Below are 22,089 nucleotides of genomic sequence, written 5' to 3'. Positions count from 1 at the left end.
AACTTTTTTTCCTCCCCCAACACCTCAATAAAACCAGGGTGTTTTCACTTAGAAAAGATTATTTTAACTGAAGCTCATCAGCTGCTACTACAGCTGCAGTGCAAATAAAAGTCCAGCCCATGGCTGTGAAAAGTCTCCAGCATTAGAAAGCAAACAGAAAAGTAAGCCTCTGTTTAAAATAGATTTGAGTGTGGAAATCCACAGTTTGACAGAGAAACTGATAGCAGCTAAGACCAGCTTATCATAAGGAAGTGCACGAAGTTTTTCAAACTCTTTTCCAGAGAAGCAGGGAGATAGACATAAAAACACGTGTGAGAGACACATAACAGATGCAGAAGATGAAGTTACACCCTCACCGAATTAGAAATAAACTTTTGTGGCAGCAAAACTCGACCCAGCAAGACCCTGTTCTGAATTGAGCCGTAGCCCATCCCGAGTATTTCCAGCAAGGACAGAGGAGGATTTTGGCCTGGGTTACGCTTAAATCATCTAAGAGCAACCTCTAGTGGTGTTTCCAGACAGGTACCACACCTTCGGGAGGGAAGGACACAACACAAACTGTTCTGGCTTGCTTCCAGGGGCTTTCCAGAACAGCTATGGGATAGGCTTTTATGGGATAGTTCCTGCTCCCAGTACCACTCTAGGCAGGGCACCTTCTGAAAAGAAAGGCTTGAGTACAAACCAAGTACAGGGAACACTGTTGTTTTTGCTCCAAAACTGCTAAATGTTGTGCCATCAGCTGAACTCTGGTTAGATAATGCAGATAATTAAGTCATAAGCATCCAAAACTTTTCATATTTTCCTCAAATCCACTTTTAACAAAGTTTCATACTAACATGTTTTTGTCTGCACTGAGCTCCCATCATCTGAGGGAACTTCAGTAATACAAGTGGGTACCATTTAGTTAAAAATCTAACTTGTGCCATGCCAAATGAGATAATTGAGTTAGTTACCCCTCCACCCACAGATTTTCTAGCCATGTCCTGGCAGTCAGGACCTGAAGTGTCTTCTCTGTGAAAGAAAATCCTCTACCATCACACACAACAGTTTACCCAGCCAGTGGGATCAGAGTGACTTCAGTACATGTCTTCTAAACACCAAAATCAACTCATGGAGGATTTTATAAGCATGTTATATATGTGGAGCTTAAACATGAAGCTACAACACTGTAGGAAAAATTCAGGACACTTAGAGCTGAGTATTTTGATTAAACCAGTTTGAAGTGCTTAGTGGAGTCACCTGTTCAACAGGGAAAGAAACACATGGCTTCTATCACAAAATATTTTTAAGTGCCACCTTAATACACATTCTGTTGAAAGTGCATTCATTTATCAAGTGTTTAAACTTGACAAAAGTTGTCAGAATTCAGATGGATTACTGACAGATAATCAGAAAGAAAAGAACATCTCACAAACTATAGAAGGGCATCAGCATGCCTAACAATCAGAAACGAGTAATTTACTTTATAATCCCCAGCTCCACAACTGGGTCCAGGAATCCCCTTGGCTTCTGTTCCATGCACAGCAACACAGACCCAGGTGTTACTCTGGATTGCTTTGTGAGCCGTGTCACGATGGTTTCTTGAAACCTCTTAAAATGGGGTAGATGTTCTCAAATGCCTCATAGATTTCAGAACGGGTTTTTGCTCCTAAATGGACATTAAGAAAAAAAAAAAAAATCCCATGAATTAACAGAGTGCTGTGAATAACTGGATGCATTTTAAACCCAGTAACATTACAAACTGTAAAGAAACCCAGGAGATTGAGAGCACCTTATTATTAAAGGCAGAATTTCTATCTGCTACCTCAAAGAACAATTTCTAGCTTGCTTAGGCTTTAAGACTAGTTTTGTTTAATCTGTGGAACCAAAACAGCAATTTTCTGCTCTTGACAGGTGCAAAACTATTGGCTTTGAAGAAAGAAAAAAAAGCAACTGAACACCACCATGGTGTTATCTGCTTAAGAACAGCAGCTCTGCCTGTTCATAAGGTGAGTGGAAAGGTAGAAACGAAGTAAAAGGCCTTTATTTCATACTAGGAGTTGTTCCATGTTCCTTCTCCAGCTCTGAGAAGCAATTTTAATTTTAAGCTATGTATTAAGACACCTTAGATTTCAAATCCCTTTCTGTGGTACTGTAAACAAGTATTTAATACCAAGTCTTGCACACAAACTGCATTGCAATAGGCAGGAACATTCCCTGCCAGCAACACCACTCATGCTGGTCCAACAAAGAAAACTGCATTTAAATGAACTAAAAGTGGAGTTAATCCCTGCTCAGGCTGAATGTGTAAACCTTTTCTCATGTCCCCACTTGGATATGAATAATTCATCTGCCTTACCACAACTTTTACTTTCAAAAGTAAAGTTTCTTTCTTGCTTCAGAAAAAAAAAAAACAAAAAAACACCCTCCTTACAGCTCAGCAAATTCAGTTTTTTCATTACAGCTGGGCCCAGTCCTTACAGAATTGTGTGCAGCAGGCCCTGAAGCAAGGGTATTACAATTAGGGTACCCCAAAAAATGCAAGCATCAGTGGAATGGAACTGACCAGTATGGTTTTACTGACCAGTATAATTTCACTGGACCTAAGAAAATTGTGGACATTGGAAGGGGAAGCATTTAAGTTTTTTCCTGTGTGCCCCATCCTTCAGTTTGCTGAGCTCATTCCTGACTTAGGGCTGTGAGAATCTCTGGCTCAGGCAGGCACTTCTCTTGCCTTCCACATGTCTCAAAACTGTGTTATGAATATGAATACTGCATTCAGAGCTTCCAGAAGCAAGCAGCATTTACATTTCAGTACTTGTGAATACAAGCATTTTAATGAGCTTCACAAAAATAATGTGCCAGGAGTTCAGGAATTCACTGTTTTTGACCTGGGATCTGAGGTACAGGTATCTGCTGAGCACACTGACTCAGCAAGGCTTTTGCCTCACGATTATTTTGCCAATCAGTCTGGAACAAGCTCTTAGATCTCCACCCTTTCCTCTGATAATCCCTACTAAATGTTGTCAGTGAAGTGTTTCAAGAAGTTTGTTTCCTGTCCAAGCAATTTTAAATTGCTTATTGTGAGGGTCCTATTTAAGTGCCTGAGTAGTTGTTGGCATGTCAGCCTCCTGTTTGCATCCTCTGCATTGGCACGTGGCATCAAGCTTTGAATAAAAAAAAAAAATACTTAACATGGAAATCTGAGACTCTATAGATGAAACAATACAAGACTCTAGTGCAACAATACTGATGTTATCTGCAGAAAACACAGGTAAGCTGCAGCAGCCATTAAAAAGATCCCTGAGTGACAAGATACTGATTTTTAGTTGATGTTTAATTTAAATGCTCTCTCGAAGTAAAGTAGCAGTGGGCTACAGATATAGAGAGGCACCACTTACCAGTCAGTACAACTTTTCCAGACACAAAGATAAGCAGCACTATCCTTGGTTTGACCATCCTATAAACCAGGCCAGGGAATAGTTCAGGTTCATAGCTGTTCAAAGCAAGCAGGTAAGATTAATAAAATGCAAATGCTGTTTCAGTATTGTATTAATAAAGTGCTCTTTAATTACAGTAACAATAGGTTAATTAACCACCTGACCTGCAAAAGGCAGGTCAGGCTTTGGACACCTTGAAGAGAAACCTGTTAAACCCAGCTGGAGCTGGTGGGGGATCTTCATGCTGACTTTTAAAGACTTGTGAGCCACCTCTGATTTGTCATACCACTGGAACCTTTATCGTGCTCTTCAAACAGTCCTCAAACCACGGAATGGCCTGAGTTGGAAGGGGCCTTGAAAATCATCCAATTCCACCTCTGCCATGGGCAGGGACACCTTCCACTATCCCAGGTTGCTCCAAGCCCTGTCCAGACTGGCCTTGGACACTTCCAGGGATCCAGGGGCAGCCACAGCTTCTCTGGGCACCCTGCGCCAGGACCTCCACATCCTCACAAGAAATCCTGCCTAGTCTGCAAAGAGCCCTTATCTTGTGCAAGACAACATTAACAGCCAACATAAATATTTAATATATATCTTGTTCCTAAATGAAATGCAAACTATTAGATGCAGTGCTAATGAAAGACAACTGAATTTTAGTTTTGTCACTGATGAAATCATCCTTTCCTGATGGCAATATCTAGTTTTGAACAAGCTGATTTCACAAGCACAACATGCCCATCACTCAGCTACAGCTTTACTTTCAATTCCTGGCTAAAAACATCCAAACAGAACCAAAACAATATCCCAGAAAAACAATATAGCTGCAATTCTGTATTTTGAAAATGAGTTTTGGCTTCATGCCTGAAGATTGGAAACCTTATCCCTTGCAGACAGGAATCTGCTTTGCTGGGAATTAAGAAGCTACCTTGGTATTAAAAGTCCACAGTGGAGCAAAGGCACGGACCAGGCTCAAGCAGCTGCAGACCCTGCTGTGAGGTGCAGAGGGCTGTACCTGATTTCCTCATACCTGCTGAACTGCTGGTGGGTGAGAACCAAGCCTTCCAGCCGGATGGGGAACCTCACATCACAGCTCCCCACCATATTCTGGATCTTGAAGTCCAAGAATTTGGCAGGGAAGCCGAGCTTCTGCACCACCCGTGCGTATTTCCTGGCTGCCAGCCTTGACTGCTCTTCACTAAAGGAAAAAACCTTTATTGAAATCCCCAAACAGCCCTCAAATCATGGAATCCCAGAATGGTTGGTGCTGGAAGGAATCCTAAAGGCCATCCTGTTCCAACCCCTGCCATGAGCAGGGACACCCTTTGACTATCCCAGGTTGCTCCAAGCCCCGTCCAACCTGGCCTTGGACGCTGCCAGGGATGGGGCTTTTCTCTGAAGGCAGAGCAAAGTGAAAAAAAAAAATCAACTTTTATTAGTGCTTTCCTCTGCTCTTGAGGTGGAATTCAGTTTATAGCCCCCACTGTACTTATCTGCACTCCAGAAAAAGAGATCCTGCCACTCAAAATAGCAAGGCTCCATCCCCAGAACTGCTGCAAGGAGCTAGAAGGAATAAGGGAATTGTTTATTCACCTTCCTGTGATCTGGTTGAACACACTGGAAATGTTTCATCACTCAGCAGTTCCCCTTTTGAGAGGTTTCTCAGTTCCTCAAAACAGCTTCTCAGTGCTGATCCAGGAGTTAGAGTGCAATCACCAGTACAATCACCTACCTGGGGTGGTGGTAGGGGCTGGAGAAGTGGTCTCTTAAGAATGAATTAATTAATTCTGATTGATTGTTTTGGGATATAAAAACCAAGGCAGTCTCTGCTGGACTTCAGGGGGAAAAGGCTTAACAGTACAGAAATAAACTTTTGCTTTCCCCAATTCCCATTTCCTCTAGAGGCAGATGTGCTGACTAGTGAACACAGGCACTGAAGAGAGACTTGACAGACACAAGTTATGTCCTAAACACTTTAAAAATCAGTGAGAAATGCAAATAATCCCTTAATTTCTGTGAATGTTAGCAGCTTTTCTACTGATGTCTGCTCAGCTCAAGCTAAATTCAGGGACAGAAGTACACAGTTCAGAAATTGCTTTCTTCATCATGAAGAAAGCAAGATTTTTCAATATCAGTGCTCAACTTTTTCTTGCACTTAGTCCTTTGCTAGATGTTTAAACAAGACTTTTCAGACATTCTCCATCAGAATGTATGCATAGCTACAAGACCCAGACCTTTAGAGGGAAGGGAAAAAAACAGAAAAATACCTTTTTGCTCCTGTGCAGACCATTTTTCCTGAACTGAAGATGAGGGCTGTTGTTCGTGGTTCCCTGATTCTCATGATCACAGCAGCAAACCTCTACAAATTCAAAGAAGGATCTGACAAGAATTTAGCTGTATTTCTGTTCAGTCTTGGAACAGTGAACACTTTTAAAGCTTGTCACAACACATATTTGCTTTTTAAGTGTTTCTTTACCGCCCTAAAATTCTTTTCCACCCACCTAGGAGCAAGAGAGTTAAGACTACAGGACCGTTGGGATCCTTCAGCTCTAAGAAAGGGAAGTGAGGGTAAAACTGAGTCCAAGATTTACCTTTGGGTTATACTCCGCATTTCTGGCATGCAGAGCTATGTTCTTCAGATCCAGTTTACAAGCCAAGTTTACAGTTGACACGATATTCCTGAGGAACGAGGGAAGAATTTTCTCATTGCAAAACCCCGCTACTGCAGAGCCAAGCCTCCAGCAGTATTGGCTTAGTGTGGAGTCACATTCTAATTAATAATTACCATCAACTGATTTCCTGCCCATCTCTTCCCCACTCTAGCATTAAGCTACTTCTGGCAAAACTTAAGTAATTCAATCCCAAAACTGCACTCTGAGATAGAAAAATTATTAGTCTGTGAATCTTCCAAAAAACTGCATTACTGAAGCCTTTCACAGCTTTGGATTGAACTATTACTGACTATTTAGAGTTACTATAGCACCTAAGGTAGGTAAGGGTGGGCTATTTTCTACAGGTATAAACTGTTACAGAAATGCTCTATCCTAGATAGGACAGCATCTTTAAGGAGGCCAGAGTTTCTCACATTCAGTTCTGTTTCTCCTTTTGAAAAAGCAGAGCCATATCTTTAAACCCCTAGAGTCTGCTGTTATCCTTCACATTCTACTTCCTGGAAGAAATCATCCTTTTCAAGTATCTTCATATTTTTGTCCAGTATTGTCAGTTAATTTTCCTCACCTCTCCCCTTCAAGAGGATCAACTGCTCCTGGAATTTTTTGGCTTATTTAGGACCACGCCACTCTTGCTACATTCTCCAAGTGAAAAGTCAGAGCAACACCTTGCAGTTTAAGCTAAACTCTGACTATGGTTTGGGCTACATAAATAATACAGAACTTACTGTAGCTGAGGGACTATTCCAGAACTTTCTGAAGCAGATGTCACTGGGGTCAGTGGAGTCATTGGAGTCAGGGGAGGACACACGCCAGATGCTTCAGGAGATGGCTGAGCTGCATCTGGATGTGACAAGCTGCTTTCATCCATGAGAACACCACTGTCCTCGTTACTTGGTAGTGACCCATCGAGCTCTTTTTGTGTTTTGTGACCATCCTCAGAGAGGTTTTGTTCTTTGTTATCTTGGGTGACATCTGGGAGAAAGCTGAGATCCACGGAGGAGAAGTCTGTAAGGAACTCCTTGGACTGACTTAACTGGGAAGCTGTTTGAATTGGAAGTTCTAAATCATAAGGGCTCATAGGAGTGAACAGTTGAGGACTAGTGGAGAAGTCATCCTTGAATTAAGAAAAAGTGACATTAAGGGTCTTGTATTAAAACATTTACTGTAACTGGGAGAATAAATTAAGATTAATCTTCAATTTAGAAGTTTCAATATTTTTCCCCAATATATATTTTAACAAAGGCTAGTTTTAAGACTGAAAGGGTGTCCTTTGCTTCTCTGTGAGTGTATAAAAATCCAGGCAGCTTGTATAATGCATTTTCCCACCACAGTCCATGGGCATTCTAGAGAACTCCTGGGATAGCACAAATTGAGAAATGCAGGTACAGCACTGCCACTTCACCCTTCACAGCCACTGTCACACCTCAGCCATGCACACAATTACATCATCACACTCATGAGTTTTTCCAAGGAAGACAGACAGCATTTTCTGGCTGTCTTTATCTCTCATTCTGTACATTATCCCATTTCCTCTCCCTGCTAGGAGGAGACATTGTCAGCGTTGCTTTGTGCAACAGAGGGCAGCAGCTCACAGAACCAGCAGCAGTTCATTCCTCAGCTCCTGGGGGCCACCAGCCTGATTGAAGCTATAGGTGAAAACTTGGGACTAAAAAAAAAGCCTCACCACAGTCAGCAGAACCAGCATCCTGCCCTGCACCAAACACACAAGACACCTGCAATAAACTCTTCCATACTAATGTCCTCCTTTATCAACTATTTATTATTAAAAGCTGTTTAAAGCTCATCATCACGTCGACGAGGCAAGAGTTTCAGGACAGGATTTACTCCCTCTCCATTGGTACTTAAACTTCTTTCTGTAGGTAGTTTCTGCCAACATCCACAGCAGGTGACAGCTTGGGCTAAAGAATCCATACAAGAGGTTTTGTGTTTAATCAGGCATTTTAAAGTTCAAGAGCCAGGAGGACTTGAAAAGTCCAAGCACAAATCAGAACAGGGAATGGTGCATAAAACTGAGGCCCCCGAGTTGGCAGCAACTGCCTGACCTCCAGCAGGAACAGGATTTCCAGATCAATGCTTCCCAGCCCTCAGCTAGTGCTGCTCTCTTCTAGTCAGCTCACTTGGCAAGCCAACCATGCACATGTAGGAGATCTCTGCTCCTGCTTTGCAGTATATTTGCCTGCAGACACTTGGAAAACTCTGATAAAGTGACACATCCTCCCAGAGAACCCTCACTAGCCTGAATACAGATACAATCAGGAAAGCATTGCCAACACTTATATTCAAAACTGCTTTCTAGATACAGAGCCCCACAGAAGATCTGGTGAGGCCGGGTGCTGTTGAATAACTCTAGGTACTCCTTCACCCTTTAGAAAAAAAGGGGTCAAGCATGTCATTAACAGTTGCAAATAAAATATGGAAACACAAAAATGTATTTATTTTAGACGAATATTTTCAAGTATTTTTCAAGTCAGCAGCAAGGGAAGGAAGTCACAGTCTCTGCAAGAATTCCAGTGGACTAAGGATTAGCTATACTGGAGCTCATTAGGAAGGTTTTGAATGAACCACAATGGAGAGAAAATGATACAAAAAGCTCCCTATGAGGCTACTTGCATCATACTAATGGGCATCAAAGAAATAACAGTAAAAAATCCATCCACAAACAAACAACCACAGCTAGTTGTGCCATATCTTGAAGAAGCTGGTGAAGAAATGAGTGGAGAAATGAGGCTGGAAGTATCACACAGCTGTAAAGTTTTCAAAAAGTAAATTACACAGAGCAGGTACAAACAGAAAGCAAGTTTTCCTTTCTGACCAGGTTTGTACCTAAGAGGTGTGAGGGAAAGCCCTGATAGGGTTAAGTGCTGGGGAATATTTCCTTCATGTCAGACAGATGCTCCGAGGCTGTGAAAGGGCAGTAAGACCATGTTTGCATTGGGCTGGCTGCCAAGGGTTATTGCTATAGACTCTGGGTTAATTAACTTCACCAAGGCCCCACCAACTGCATCGCTTTGGACATCTCCCAGCAGCGCCAGGGACGAGATTTCACACACGGATCCTGTCTGAGAGCCCTTGGTTTGGGGCAGCTCGAGGGGAAACAGCCTTTTTCACTTCCACTGCAGAAATCCCTGCAACTCAGGTAGACACAAATCAAACCCGGCTGCCTTAAGCAACAGACTTGGATTCTTTTTTTTCCTCCCTGCAGTGATAGCATACATCTGCTATTATCACTTGTCCTAGCAAATCTGAAATACAAAAAGCTCACTAGCATTTGTAAAAGCTGTATTATACCTCACCACATTGTATACTTTTTGAGACCACATTCAGAGGGCTTTACCCAGTACCACAGGGCGGTCAGTGGATTTAAACAGCTTGTGCTGAGCCTGTTTTATGGACCGAAAAGTAGCTTACAGCAGGATGTAAAGAAGTTTTGTCCCGAGTAACCATGATGCTCAGCTGTGAAATGCAACCCTCTCCTCAGGTGCAGTTGTTCCTACAACCACCTGAGATCGTTCTAAATACCAAAATAATGAATTTTTGCAGCCATTTACTAACCAGAACGAGGAGATGCGAGCCTCCTGCCCTCTCAGTGCCCACCCCCACGAGCGCCCGGGCTGACGGTCGCAAGCAGCATCCCACCGCAAAAGAGTTTGAACGCAGCCGCATCATCCTTCTTACAGGTAGCAAGAGCGACCTCTCGCTCCAGAAAGCTCCTCCATACTCCGGGCAGCTCCAGGACAGGGAGGAATCCCCCGGAACAGCAGAATTTTGGGCTCAGCCCGGCAGGAGTGCGGTGATAACGCAGTTGAGGCGCAGCCGCGGGTTCGCACTCAGCACAGCGTTGGTGGTATAGTGGTGAGCATAGCTGCCTTCCAAGCAGTTGACCCGGGTTCGATTCCCGGCCAACGCAGCTTTGTTTTGCTTACTTTCTTTTTTTCTCCCTTCCCCCCTGAGTGTTATTTTCCTTTCCTCCCTTACCTGCCCGCTGTAGCTCTCCAGGTACCTCTCCAGCGGTGACGGACCCTCCATGGGTACAGCCACCAACACAAACACCCGGCCCCTCCTCTGGTCTCACTTTTAATCCCCAGGGTCAGCAGAGGGGCCACGTGCGGCTTGTCAGGGAACAGAGCCCGTCACAGCTGGGAGTTTTGCCTTCATCAAGCAGCCTTGGAGCCTCTCGTCTGCCTGCACGGTTATCTGAGAGGGTTTTCCCCATCCTGCAGGACTAGAGAAATCAGGGTGCTCTTCTCGTGTGCTTTACGGGAAACTAAAACCACAACCTGTCCTCCTCTGAGCCTGCTTTCCTCTGCAGGGTTGAAGAAAAATGGAGTTGAACCTGTAGTTTAGACCTTGCACAGATGATGCTTTTTAGCAAGTGTCGTGTGCCCCTTAATTTCTCCCACCTGCCTCATCGAGTGCAATGAGGCACATTTGGTCCTTTGAGAGGAGCCCCGGCAGCCAAAAGTGTAAACTTCAAACTGAAGGCATTGAGATTAACTGGTTTACTCTCAATTGGGCTAGCTAATACTGCTTAGGGAGGGCGGGGAGAAGCCTTTACTCTTTACATTCACTGTCCTCCCTGTGCAGGAATTTCCCCTCTGGAGTGTACTTCTGTAAGTGATGATTTAGGGCCACTCCCTCTCCCCATGTCTCGCTGTGAAGCAGCACGTTCCCAGGAAGGAGCTCATATTGTGCCTGGTTGATGGATGCTGTGGGAGTCTCACACTGCTGACACAGTTTGGCTTGGGCACTACTTGAGTCTGTGCCAGCAGTTCTTGGCTGACTTGTTCCTTCTCTCCTGTCCTGTTGCTGTGTGGTGATGGATGGATGGATGGCTGGCTGGCTGGATGGATTTCTGTGGGGGCACAGCTGGGAACACGTCCCTGTACCTGCCTGGGCTGGTGGATGTGCTGGCTGTCATGATCACTGCACCTGTTGCTCTGCCAGACAGGACTCTGCTGTGAGATTCACTGACAAACAGCAGCAAGTTGAGCTGATAAAACCCTTTGGAAGAAGATGTCAAAACTCAGATATGCAGCAGGGGTTTGGGAGGTGCTGCCAGGCTCTTCTCAGTGTCCCAGAGGTGCAAAGGTTTAGATTAGTGCCCTTTATCCAAGGAACATGGCTGATGAGCATCCTTCCCTCCTCAGCCAGCCTGCTGGGCTTGTTCGTGGTATTTCTGGGACTTGCCTTACAAGTGAGTAATAAAAGCTGCCAACTCCTCCCAGCCCCAGAAAAATCCAGCCTGAAGCAGGTTGATTTACATCACATGGCCTGTCCTGCAGAACCCAGGAGGCAAATTAGGTTGTACTTTGAATTAGGGAGGCTGGTGGACCTAGCTTGGGTCAGCTCAGGAGGTTAAATCTAAATCTCTCAGGAGGGTTAAATCTAAAATGTCCCATGTAGGGCTGGCAGGTGATTGGGGTGCTTACAGACAGCTCCATGGTCTCAGCTGCCTGTGTGGGCACAAGATGAGGTGCTGGGGCTCTGCTCCCACCAGCAATGCAAGCCCAGCTCTCACAGCTGCTTCCTGACAAAATGGGCCTGCCCTGCCCGCAGAAATCATTGAATTGAGGGATTGTGCTGAGCATTGCCCTTGCAGTGACATCTCGGGGAGCCAGGAGGTTGATGCCTCCCCAGTGTGTGGCACTATTGCTGTGCTTAAATTGGGCAGTCAGAGGTGCTCCTGGGGCTCCCCTGGTGTGGCCCTGCCTGTAGCATTGAAGCTGTAGCACTGTGAATTTCCTCAGCTAATTAATCCTTCTTTGCAGAACCCCCTGTGTCTATCCTGCATCTCCTGGGAATGGATTTGTCTGCATTTTCTGCACCTGAGATACAGAAGGTCAGATTATGGTGTTCAAGTGAGTAAGGATACATCAGAGAGGAACATAAAATACAAATCTCTTGATACTGGTGGTTTTTTTCTTGCCTGGAATAAGGACAAATGGCAGGGGCACAAGAAAGTGTTGAGATTTTGGGTGAGTCATGGCGTTTGGTGTCTCAGGTTGAATGGGTGAAAGATTGTTTACCCATTTGAAGAAGGGAAGATGTTTAGAAAGATGAGAGATCATCTGAGGAGCCAAGAGTCACACTGTGCATGCAGTTCAAGCTTTCAGGGTTGCTTTGCTGTAGGGGAAGGGTTTTGTAGCTGCTACCCAAAGGAGAGCCGGTGTAGCTGTGCCTCAGGAGAGCTCTGTGCTCGCAGCCTCCTCTTCCAAGCTGGGCATCTGCCCAGTGGGGGAGGCTCCATGAGGGAGGTGTGCAGTGATGGGGAGCCCCAAGGAGTGAAGGCCCATGTGGTGGGAGGTCCAGGGAGCAGTGTTCCAGTGAGCAAGAGACACCAAATCCCTGGGCTTTTGCCCTCAGCCTCACAACTTCTTAGTCAGCAGAGGCATCACTCCCTCTCTGCTCCTTCCTTCTTCAGCAGGAGACTGACCTCTGTCATGAGTTGGACAGATATTAATGCAAAATGTACCACTTAGAACTCATGAGACCTACCTGCTTAATTTCTGATCATCCAAGTCTAACAATGTTAGAAAAGGCAACTATTTTTCCCATGCCAATTTAAAAAAAAAATTACTTCTCTCTCAAACCCCCCTTTTTCCCCCCTTCCCTCCCGTTTTTTCCTCCCCACCTTTTAAATTCCTCTGGAAAGCAGCAGCCATTCAGATCCCCGCCCGAGTGAGTCATGGCAAGACTGCTCAGAGCAGGGAAGCAGCTGCTGGAGGAGCCCTTCCCCATGTTGGTGACCAGGTGATGAATCACTCAGTGCAGTTACTGTAAAGATGAATTGTCATGAGCCTTAATTAGCAAATTGGTTAATTTTACTTAGAAAGTTGATGATTAGCACAACAGTAAGTGCTTTGTGTATCCTTTGTAAGAGTCATTCAGTATCACTCTTCCTTGGGTAACTAATTAGGGAAGAGTGTTCCACAGAGCTCCCGATAGCATGCCTGGATCAGCCTCTTAAGCATTTCTGTAGCAGCCACTGCTGTATCACCTGGATGCTGCAGTCTCGTCAGGGGATGGGGCTAATCACAGGAGACTTCCAAAAACCTGGAAAGGACAAGGAGTAAGTCATTAAGAAATCTCTACCTGTTTAATTCATCAACGCTTTGCACAGCTGCATTCTATTCTAGCATGCCCTAAATGCCTTGCTGCTTGCTTTGAAGTTGGATAATCTGGTTTGGCTTTATTTTATCTTTTTTAGGAGCCACTTTCAGAATTAAAAGCTTGTGACTGACAGTGTTCTGCTTTCTGCTCTCCTGAGCTTTATGCTAAACCTTTATATGTGTAATTGTCTCAGAAGAGTGTAGCTTGCCTCAGGTGTAGCTTCTATCTCCTGGTGCCCTTGCTGCCTGCAGCGTTAAACCTCTGCCTTTGGAGCATGTAGAAGAGCAACTGAGAGCTGGACTGTGTTTCAAGGAAAAAACAATATATTATGCACAAGATGCCTCCAAATTCAGCACTTTCTAATTAGTCCAGGAGCCAGCGCTCCTCTGTCAACAGCAGAATCCAAGTCTTGTTGCAGAGGTTGTTCCTTCTGTGTGATTTAGCTTTGCTTTGGTCCCTGTGCCTTCATTTCCATTATGTCAGGGATGTAAATGGAGTGAGGTGCTGAGAGGGACCCTGGAAAGGGTCAGGGAGAGGAGCAGGTGAGCTGCAGTGAAGTCAGTGGGAGGGAAGGATCTGCCTGGAGTTGGAAAAGCTCTTGAGAAATGCCTGCAGCACAAAAGGCAACACAGAGAGAGATGCTGGAGTGCCTTTGGTCTGACAAGTGTGACCATCGCCCTCATACTTATCTGTCCTGTAATTCTCCATTCCAGACCTGATCAATGCCTGGCAGTATCAGCAGATACTGGATTTATTGCTAGGGAAGGAAAGAAGTTGCCATGACTACTCACAGAGTAATAGTGATTAATTTGGCTTTTAATTGTGAATTATTTAGTGTCATCATCAGGTTGTGCTGGTGTAAACATGGACAGAGTCAGGTCCGTTAGAGTTGATATCTGGGTCTAACTTGACCGGTGTAAATCAGCAGTAACCCTCTGGCAGAAGTGAGATTACAATGGTTGGAAGTTGAGCCAGAGTCCAGTGTAATTTCCCAGGTTTGCTGGGTGATGGAAAGGACTGTAACTTACCATTTACCCCCTAGTGCTCTGTGCTCCACCTTGGAGCAGATGATTCAGTCCAAATAACACAGTGGTAAGGCTGCCTGTTTGCCCTGGTTAAACTGGGGTTCTCTTATTCCCTGAGAAGGGCACTAATGGGGGAATTTTATGCTTTCTGCAACCATTAGTGGACCCTGAGCATTTGTGTGCTAATGCCTGTGCCTGCTGTGCTCACTGGCAGAGACCAGGGTGTATTGGCTTTTGGATTAGGAAAGAAAATCACTTCTGTCAGATGGGAAAGGGGTAAACTGGCTAGAAAAGAGCCATTTTTTTCTGGCTTCTACAGCCTTATTATGTGCAATGGAGACACCAACTGCCCCCTTGTCAGAGAATTGCTGAGAACCAGACACAGAGAGGATTGCCAAATTCTCCACTGAATACCAGAGGAAGAAGCACTGTATGTAGAAGTCATCTGTCTCAACTGAAAGGCTGAATGGTGACTTGAAAACTGTACAGTTAACTTCATTTAATTTTCCTATCTGTGTCAGGCAACAAACTGATTAAAGGAAGGCATTCTGTGTGTTGTTTGCATAGAAATGCTCTCATCCTGGCCCAGCCTCCTGTGGGGCAGGGCACAGCAGTCTATTTTTATTTTTCATTCTGTGTTGTATTTAAAATGTGGCCAGAAAAGGGGGAAAATGGGATGAGGAGGGTTTTAGACACTGGCTGCCACCTTAATTGCAGCCTAGCAATGAATAGCTGCAATTCTTGGACAGCTCCCCTGTGAATGTCACACACAAATCCATGCGACACCTGGGGTCAGAAGTATTCTTCCGTCCTTTTTGTTAAGTCATCTCTCCCACTTTTGTGCCAAAGGGTCTGGCTAAATTGAATTACATTTAAATGAGGTGAGTGTGTGATGGATCATCCAAGTCCTTCTGTTTCCCTCCAAGTTTTGTGGCAAATCTCTCTAATGCAAACACTGCGTCTCATACCTTGAACTCACTGCTGCAATTAAATACTGATCCTTTAAGCCTTGTCTGGAAAAACAATATAGTAATAGCAGTCCTGCGTGTTTGCACAGAAAAGGAGAGGTGTGCACGCAGCAGATCCTGGCAGAGCTCTGGTAATTCAGTTTGCAGGGGTCACAGTCACATTGGAGACACCAGCAGTGACATTAGCATGTCCAGACCTTCAGTGCACGCTCTCCAGGAATTAGAGCATGTACTGTGATGCCTTCACTGCTGTGTCAGCTGAGCTATGACACCACCACAGTTTTTATCACATTATTGTACAACTAAATGCAAATACAGTGAGTCAAAGAAGGGTGCTGACCAATCACTGAATTCCCCCTAAAACGGAGTTTTGTCTGAGTGATCAGCAAGATATAATGACTGACACTGGAATGAGTCTGGAGGGCACACAGCTCGGTGATTAGTCAGTTCTCATTACCTCTTCCTCCAATTAACGTCAGCAAATCATTGCTTGTGAATCAACGAGGACCTCAGGAGAAACTAAGCTTCCCCAAAATGCTGCCAGATGTCAGCAGAAGCTCCAATCCCCTCGCCTTGATGGTTCTGTAGTTTTAACGCCCATAATTAACTGTTAACACCGTCCTGTTTCTGTCACTGCAGCCCTTCACCCGTGGTCTGCTGAAAAATGCTGTTAGTTTAGCTGTGATGGAGGAGTCTGTGCCCAGCTCTGCTGCCTCATGCTCCTGCACTTCATCTCATTTCCATGGTCATCCCAGTCAAGCAGGAACCCAGCCTGAGATCCCTTTTGTTACAGCTTCATCACTCCATTTGGATCTCCCTCCCTCCTCCTTGCTGTCTTTGCAGTTTCCCTCCAAAAGGTTATGCCATTTGGCTTTTATGGTTGGTCTTTAGAAGTGGAACATGACTTAATTTCCCCCATGCTATCCAAGATACTACAGGGAGTATTTTTCTATATTTTTGGTATCTGCAGGCTGTGGAGGAAGCTCACTGGTCACAGTGCCCTTCATTACAAAGGTGTTATTTTTTGACTATTTTATTTTTTTCATGTGACTTGTCAGGAATAATTAAATGCTGTGATTGCTTTGGCCTCCCTTCAGTGGGTATTTATCCAACTCATAAATGCAAGAGTACCTCTCCTGAACTCTGTTTCCACTCAGGTAGAGTTGCTCAGTGATGCTCTGAGGAAAACTAGGAATCCAGATGGGCTTGCATTTCTGAGTTGGTTGTTCTTTAAAACCCAAATAATGTTGCTCAGATCAATTAAGATTTGCTTATTAACATTAAAAATACATTAATTCCCAGGTATTTTCACAGTTCTCTTTGCTACCAAATTGGCATGGGCAGTGCTGCTGTCCAAAATAAATGAAGTGTGTGAAGACGGACAGTTTAAAGGCATTGAGGAATTTCAGACCTTTTACATCTCACTCAGCTTTCACCTAATTTGTTAATGGGTGTGCTTTTCCCTGTGGGAAAATAAAGTTTTTCTCTCTGACATTTTATAAAGAATCTACTAAACCTTCTTTTGTCCCTTTAGGTAAAATCAGTTGAATTGGCTTTTCTGGTGCCTTTTTCTGTTTTCCCTGGAAAATCTGAGTTGATTCTTAACCCTTTCTGTCCCCTAGGCCTTATGAACAGTGTGACAGAAACCCTTAGGTACCTTAGAAGCCTAGGCACAATGTGGGCAGCTATAGGCTCACTAGTGAGAGGCTTACTACATTAAAAAAAAATGGATATATAGGTGAAGAGAAGAATATTTGCTCATTTTAGGTGTGAGCTGAAATAGAAGCTTTCAGAGGGATGCATGGTGAGTTTGCAACATTGCTGGGAATTTCTGGATCTCCTGGGGCACCAGAGAATAGGATGTCTCCTCAGACCTAAGGATTTGTGAACGTTTCCAAGTCTCCAGCCACCCTTGGGACATAAGTGTGTGTCACCACCAGAGATGGCAAACTGGGAACCTTGGTGTGACACTCATTGCTCCAGGCAGGTGGACGCATCCCTTGTGAAGCCTCAGACAAAATACTTTCATATTCATCTACTCTGAGGTGGCAAGAGCAGCTGGGATGGCTCCTGTGCTCTTTGATTTATCCAGACAGGCTACCAGGGTGTTTGCTGCATGCTTCCTTAGAAGTTTGTCACAGCCTGACACATGATGTTCCTGTGATGCCTTGCAGAGCTCAATCAATGTCCTTCCCTGGCTGCAGGAGGAAAACATGCTGAGCCAGCCTTGCAAGCTGCTCCAGCCATGGGATACCTGATACTCAGGCTGAAAGAACCTTCAGAGCATGAGCTCTGTCTGACTCTCCATTTCTTTTTTCTCCCCATCTCTCACTTCATATTCTGTTTGCTGTCCATCCTGCTGCGTTTCAGGTGAACGACAGGTGGGACACATCGTGTTGGTGTTGCAAAGGTTTTTCTTTGCAAAGGGAAATATCTTCATTCCATAGGTATTGATGAAGCAGAGTATTAATTTAAAACCTGCCCTAGATTAATGTAGAACAGCATAAATAATGAGGAGATGCTGTGAATGATGAATGGGAGAAAAGGATTTGGACTGTCACTGTTCCACCATGCAGGTAGTGTTTTATAGGAGACAAGGTATCTTCTGTGTCATTTCTGCATTTGCTTTACTTAACAATAACCATTAACAGTCCACTCTTGAAAAATCATCTGCTAGGATGCTACCAAGAAAGAAGATGATTTGGAACTTGCTTTGAAATAGCACTCTGATGGGAATTCAAAGCGTGGTTATTATTGTGCTGCTTGGAAAGCTGCTTTTCTGTCCAGCTTCCCTGTGATCCCTTTAGCTCTATCTGATACCAAAGCCTTGAGATCTCCAGATTAGAAATTAAATTCCACCTCTGTGGCCCAGACCTGATGACCTGGTGAAGTCATAGCAAATAGGTTTTCCTTTACAGTGAGTGCTTCCAGCTAAAGCTGTTGCTTTTTGGTCAAAATCAAACTTCTTTGGGGGAAAAAAAAAAGTGTAATTAAAACCAGTGATGCAGGTGTAGGAATAACAATTGACTTGAAACAGGTGTGGTTTGGGTGTCTGGTACAGAACAGCAGCCTGGGGAGGGCAGGAGAGGGATTTTCCCATCGTGATTTATTTTGCAAATGTAAAAACTGGGAATGACTGGTGTCAGGCCTGTGCTGGGAGGTGGGGACTGAAGAGCCTCAAGGGAAACTGGCAGAAATCAAGATTTAAGATGGGCATTCAGCTGTCTGGGGGCCTCTAATGGGGCTGCTCATATTTGGTCATATACTGAGGGTGATAAAATTCAGCAGTATAGTTTCAAACCAAATTTTGGGGTTTCCAGTGCTCTGTTACAGTGATGGAATCCAGAAATGGAAGGTGAATGTAGTTTATAAATAAATATTTTTTTCCAGTGAGCTTTGAAACAGTTTTGAACAATTCACTTAATTAGTTGGATTTCCAGCAGTACAAAATGTGACCATCTCAATTTAATTAACAGCATATCTACACTGTGGTAGTGTGGGGATTATTTGGAGACTGGTAGTAGCCTGATGGATTTTCATCGTGCTCACATACAATGTCATGGTTTAGATTGTTGGTTTTTTTATTAGCTTTTACTCTTCTTGCAAGAGTTTCCAGTGACATTTCTGCTGACAGATGCTGCTTAGGACAGATTTATTTTTATTCCCTTACAGTTGAATTGGATCAAAAGTCTTTTTCCATATAGCTCAAGTTTCCATAATGGAGTTACTCCTAGCTGACTACTCTGAGAAGAAAATTGTAGCCATTTTTGTGACCTTCTTTAGCAGCAGTTGAAATATTTTTTGGCATGTGTCTATATAATCTATTAATTTCAACTTCCTGTCAATTGCAGGGATTCATGATTATAAACAGTATGAAAGATTTTAATGCAAATAGAGAGAGAAAATCCAGCATCTGTTATTTTTTTTTTCCTAGTTGGATTCAGTGAGGTGTTGAAACATTCAGGGCGTTTTTTTCAGGCTTTGATAAGGATCTCTCACATTCTTATATAAAATGCTAAATTAACAATAATCACCCCCCACCACTTACAGCCCTGCTTAGTGCATAGCTTGCCTTTCTCTCGGGCTTCCTCTGAATCCACAGATCTGAGGACTTTTTCCCTGTGATCTGAGAAAGCAAAATTCCTGACAAAACTAATAACTTGGGGCTCCTGTGGCATTTTAAAACCTTTTCTTTCCCCCCATGAGTGGCTGCCTAATGTGAGTGGGATTTTAGTGGCTTTTTGAAAATTTGCATTATTCCCTCCCTGCAGTCGGGACATTCAGCACCATTAGCCTGCCTGGCACAGCAGTGGCTCTCTGGTGAGGTTTTCTCCCAGGTTTCCCAATCCACACAACTGAGAGAGTTTATTGCCTTGTGTTTTGGGCAATGGTATCTGACATGGAATTTTAAAGCATTTTCAGGTCCTTTATGCTGTGAAGTTGAGGCAAATCTGTAAGATGTGAAGGACCAGAGACTTCTGAGCTGGTAGCAAGTAGAATATTCTCAGCTGAAATCTTCCAAAAGAAGCAGTGACCACCCAGCAAGGAAATCAACTCTGAATCCTGGAAGCAGGAAGAGGAGAAAGTTCTGAATCATAGAATCAGAGAATATCCTGAGTTGGAAGGGATACACTAGGATTGTGAGTCCAACTCCTGGCCCTGCACTGACAGCCCAGCACTCCCACCCCATGCCTGAGAGCATTGTCCAAACACTCCTGGAGCTCTGGCAACCTTTGGGCTGTGTCCATTCCCTGGGGAACGTGGGCAGTGCCCAGCACCCTCTGGGGGAAGAGTCTTTCCTGATATCCAACCTAAATCTCCGTTGGCATAGCTCGAGCCATTCTCTCAGGTCCTGTTACTGGTCAAAGAGTGCAGAGATCAGTGCCTGTCCCTTCTGTAGCTGCAGCAGCTGGATTTGCACTCTCTGTTTTTCCATTGCAGCTCCACTCCTGGCAGGAGGGGCAGCTCTGTCCCTCCAATGCCCTTCCCAGGCTTATGGTTCCAGTCTTTCTCTGTTGGCAGGACCCTCACCAGCTGTCTGTGAGGCAGCAAATCCCATTCCTGGGAAGCCATGGTTTGCTTCTGATGCCAGCTGGAAAACCCTACTGTGGACAAAAGCAATGAAACATCTGCAGAATCTGCTGCTGCCAAGCCCTGCCACCACCACTCCTGGAATGGTTCGTATTAGGAAGATTTGGCCTTAAATTTTCCCCTTGGAATGGCAGGGTTGGGATGCTTCCTTTGGCTGGATCATGTGCTGCTCTCAGCAGGGGAGTGACCAACCGGGATGTGCTGAGCCAGGGAAGCTCCAGGATGAAGCAGCAAAACACTGCCTGGCCACGGCTGATGGCCGGTCACACGTTCCAAGTGTCCAGCCATCTCCACACCCCTGTGGCCTTCACTCCAGTGATGCCTCGCCTCCAGACCCACTTCGCCTCCCAGGAAAAAGCACAGCTTTCATCAGCATCCATGCTGCTGCCTTTGTTTGCTCTGGAGAGTTTGGGAATGTGGCGGGATTGCAGCTGAGTGACACGCATGGCTGGCCAGGAGGGGAATGCTGAACTCTCCCCGCAGCTCCATGCAAGTCCTGCTTTGATACCAAGTCCTGCGGAGCGGGTGGTTTCTCAAAGATGCTGTGGGACAAATAAACAAATGGCTTGCTCTGAGCAGCTGGGCCTGGAGGTCAAACCAGGCTTCTCATTGCTGGAGGTCAGAAGAAATGATGGGAGGATTTGTGCAAAGCCCTGGGGTGATGCTATGCTGGGATAACTCCCTTTTGCCAGCTGCAGCCGGATCCTGTGGATACCTGACCAGCACCAGAACTTCCCTGCAGCTACCGCTGGCACAGCCATCCTGCCGAGCCAAAAACTGTACATTTTCTTTTGTTTTCCCCAATATGTTTGGGATTCCAGGAAGCTGAGAGTTAATGTCAGTTCCCCAGAGCTGGAGCTGGACGGGTGCCCTCGGTGGCTTCTTGGGCTGTTTTGCTGTCTCCAAGTAACTGACAGAGCATCAGTTTCCATCCCCGTGGGTACCCACAGGTCCGTGGTCAGCCACTGAGCTCAGGCAGGAGAAAACAATGTGCCCTGTGAGCACTTAGGGAAGGATCCACGTCAGACGAAAGAACTTGAGGCTCTAGGAAGTCAAAGCTGAAAAAATCCAGTTAATCTCCCTCCCTGCAGCCTTCTCAGCCTGCTGGGTTATCACTGAATGAGCCCCTGTTATGTCTGTGCTGCAGGCAGGGCTGCCGGGCACTTTTAAGACATTTAAGATAAATTGAAGGAGAAGCCCTATTCCTGGTCATGAGGGGGTGTCCCGTCTCTTTCATGTCCTGGAGGAGGCCTTGGGGTGTGCTCTGTCTGTTGCCCTTGGGCCCCTGGGGTGCCACACCTGCCCATTGTTCCAGCTTTGGGAAAAGGGGTGGAGGAGGATATAGCAGGAACTGGGGGGCTAGATGGACCATCCCTGTGCCCGGTGAGTCTGGGCAGTGGGATCCCTGCATCGGGCAGGTCTGGAGAGAATGGTCCCCACACATGGGTGGGGAGATCCCTGGGGAGATTTATGTGCGGGAGGTGATTCCCACGCTTGGGTGGGGTTTGTGTGGATGTACCTGTGTTCCCTGGGTGTGGGAAACCCGGATGGGAGGATCCTTACCTCCGGGAGGTCTGGCTGGGGGATCCCTGTCCATGCCTGGGGTATGGTGGGGAGATCCCCGGGCATCCCATAACGGGGAAACTGGAGGTGGGGCATCCCTACCTGGTGGAAGTCTAGGTGGGTGATCCTCAGGAACAAGTCAGGGATTGCAGCGTGGGGGAGCTTGGGGTGGTGGGATCACCTGGTAGGGAGAGTCTGGGTGGGTGATCCCTGGGAGTAGGGA

The 22,089-nt window shown here is 45.3% G+C and overlaps 1 protein-coding gene and 1 non-coding gene across 2 annotated transcripts; one reads left to right on the top strand and one right to left on the bottom strand.

Annotated features, from left to right (window-relative positions):
• Positions 1–1,568: 1,568 nt before the first annotated feature.
• Positions 1,569–10,135, bottom strand: TBPL2 (TATA-box binding protein like 2). The gene is made up of 7 exons (XM_062494981.1): positions 10,085–10,135; positions 6,814–7,202; positions 6,008–6,095; positions 5,684–5,775; positions 4,447–4,614; positions 3,381–3,475; positions 1,569–1,648 (listed from the first exon to the last, which is right to left on the bottom strand). The coding sequence occupies exons 1-7, from the start codon at positions 10,133–10,135 to the stop codon at positions 1,569–1,571; spliced, it is 963 nt and encodes a 320-aa protein (XP_062350965.1).
• On the top strand, positions 9,945–10,016 carry TRNAG-UCC (transfer RNA glycine (anticodon UCC)). The gene has a single exon. It is a non-coding gene; the product is annotated as a tRNA-Gly (tRNA).
• Positions 10,136–22,089: the final 11,954 nt, after the last annotated feature.

This window comes from Cinclus cinclus, chromosome 6, assembly GCF_963662255.1.
Source record: "Cinclus cinclus chromosome 6, bCinCin1.1, whole genome shotgun sequence".
In the NCBI taxonomy this organism is placed as follows: Eukaryota; Metazoa; Chordata; class Aves; order Passeriformes; family Cinclidae; genus Cinclus; species Cinclus cinclus.
This window is presented reverse-complemented; position numbering and strand designations above follow the sequence as displayed.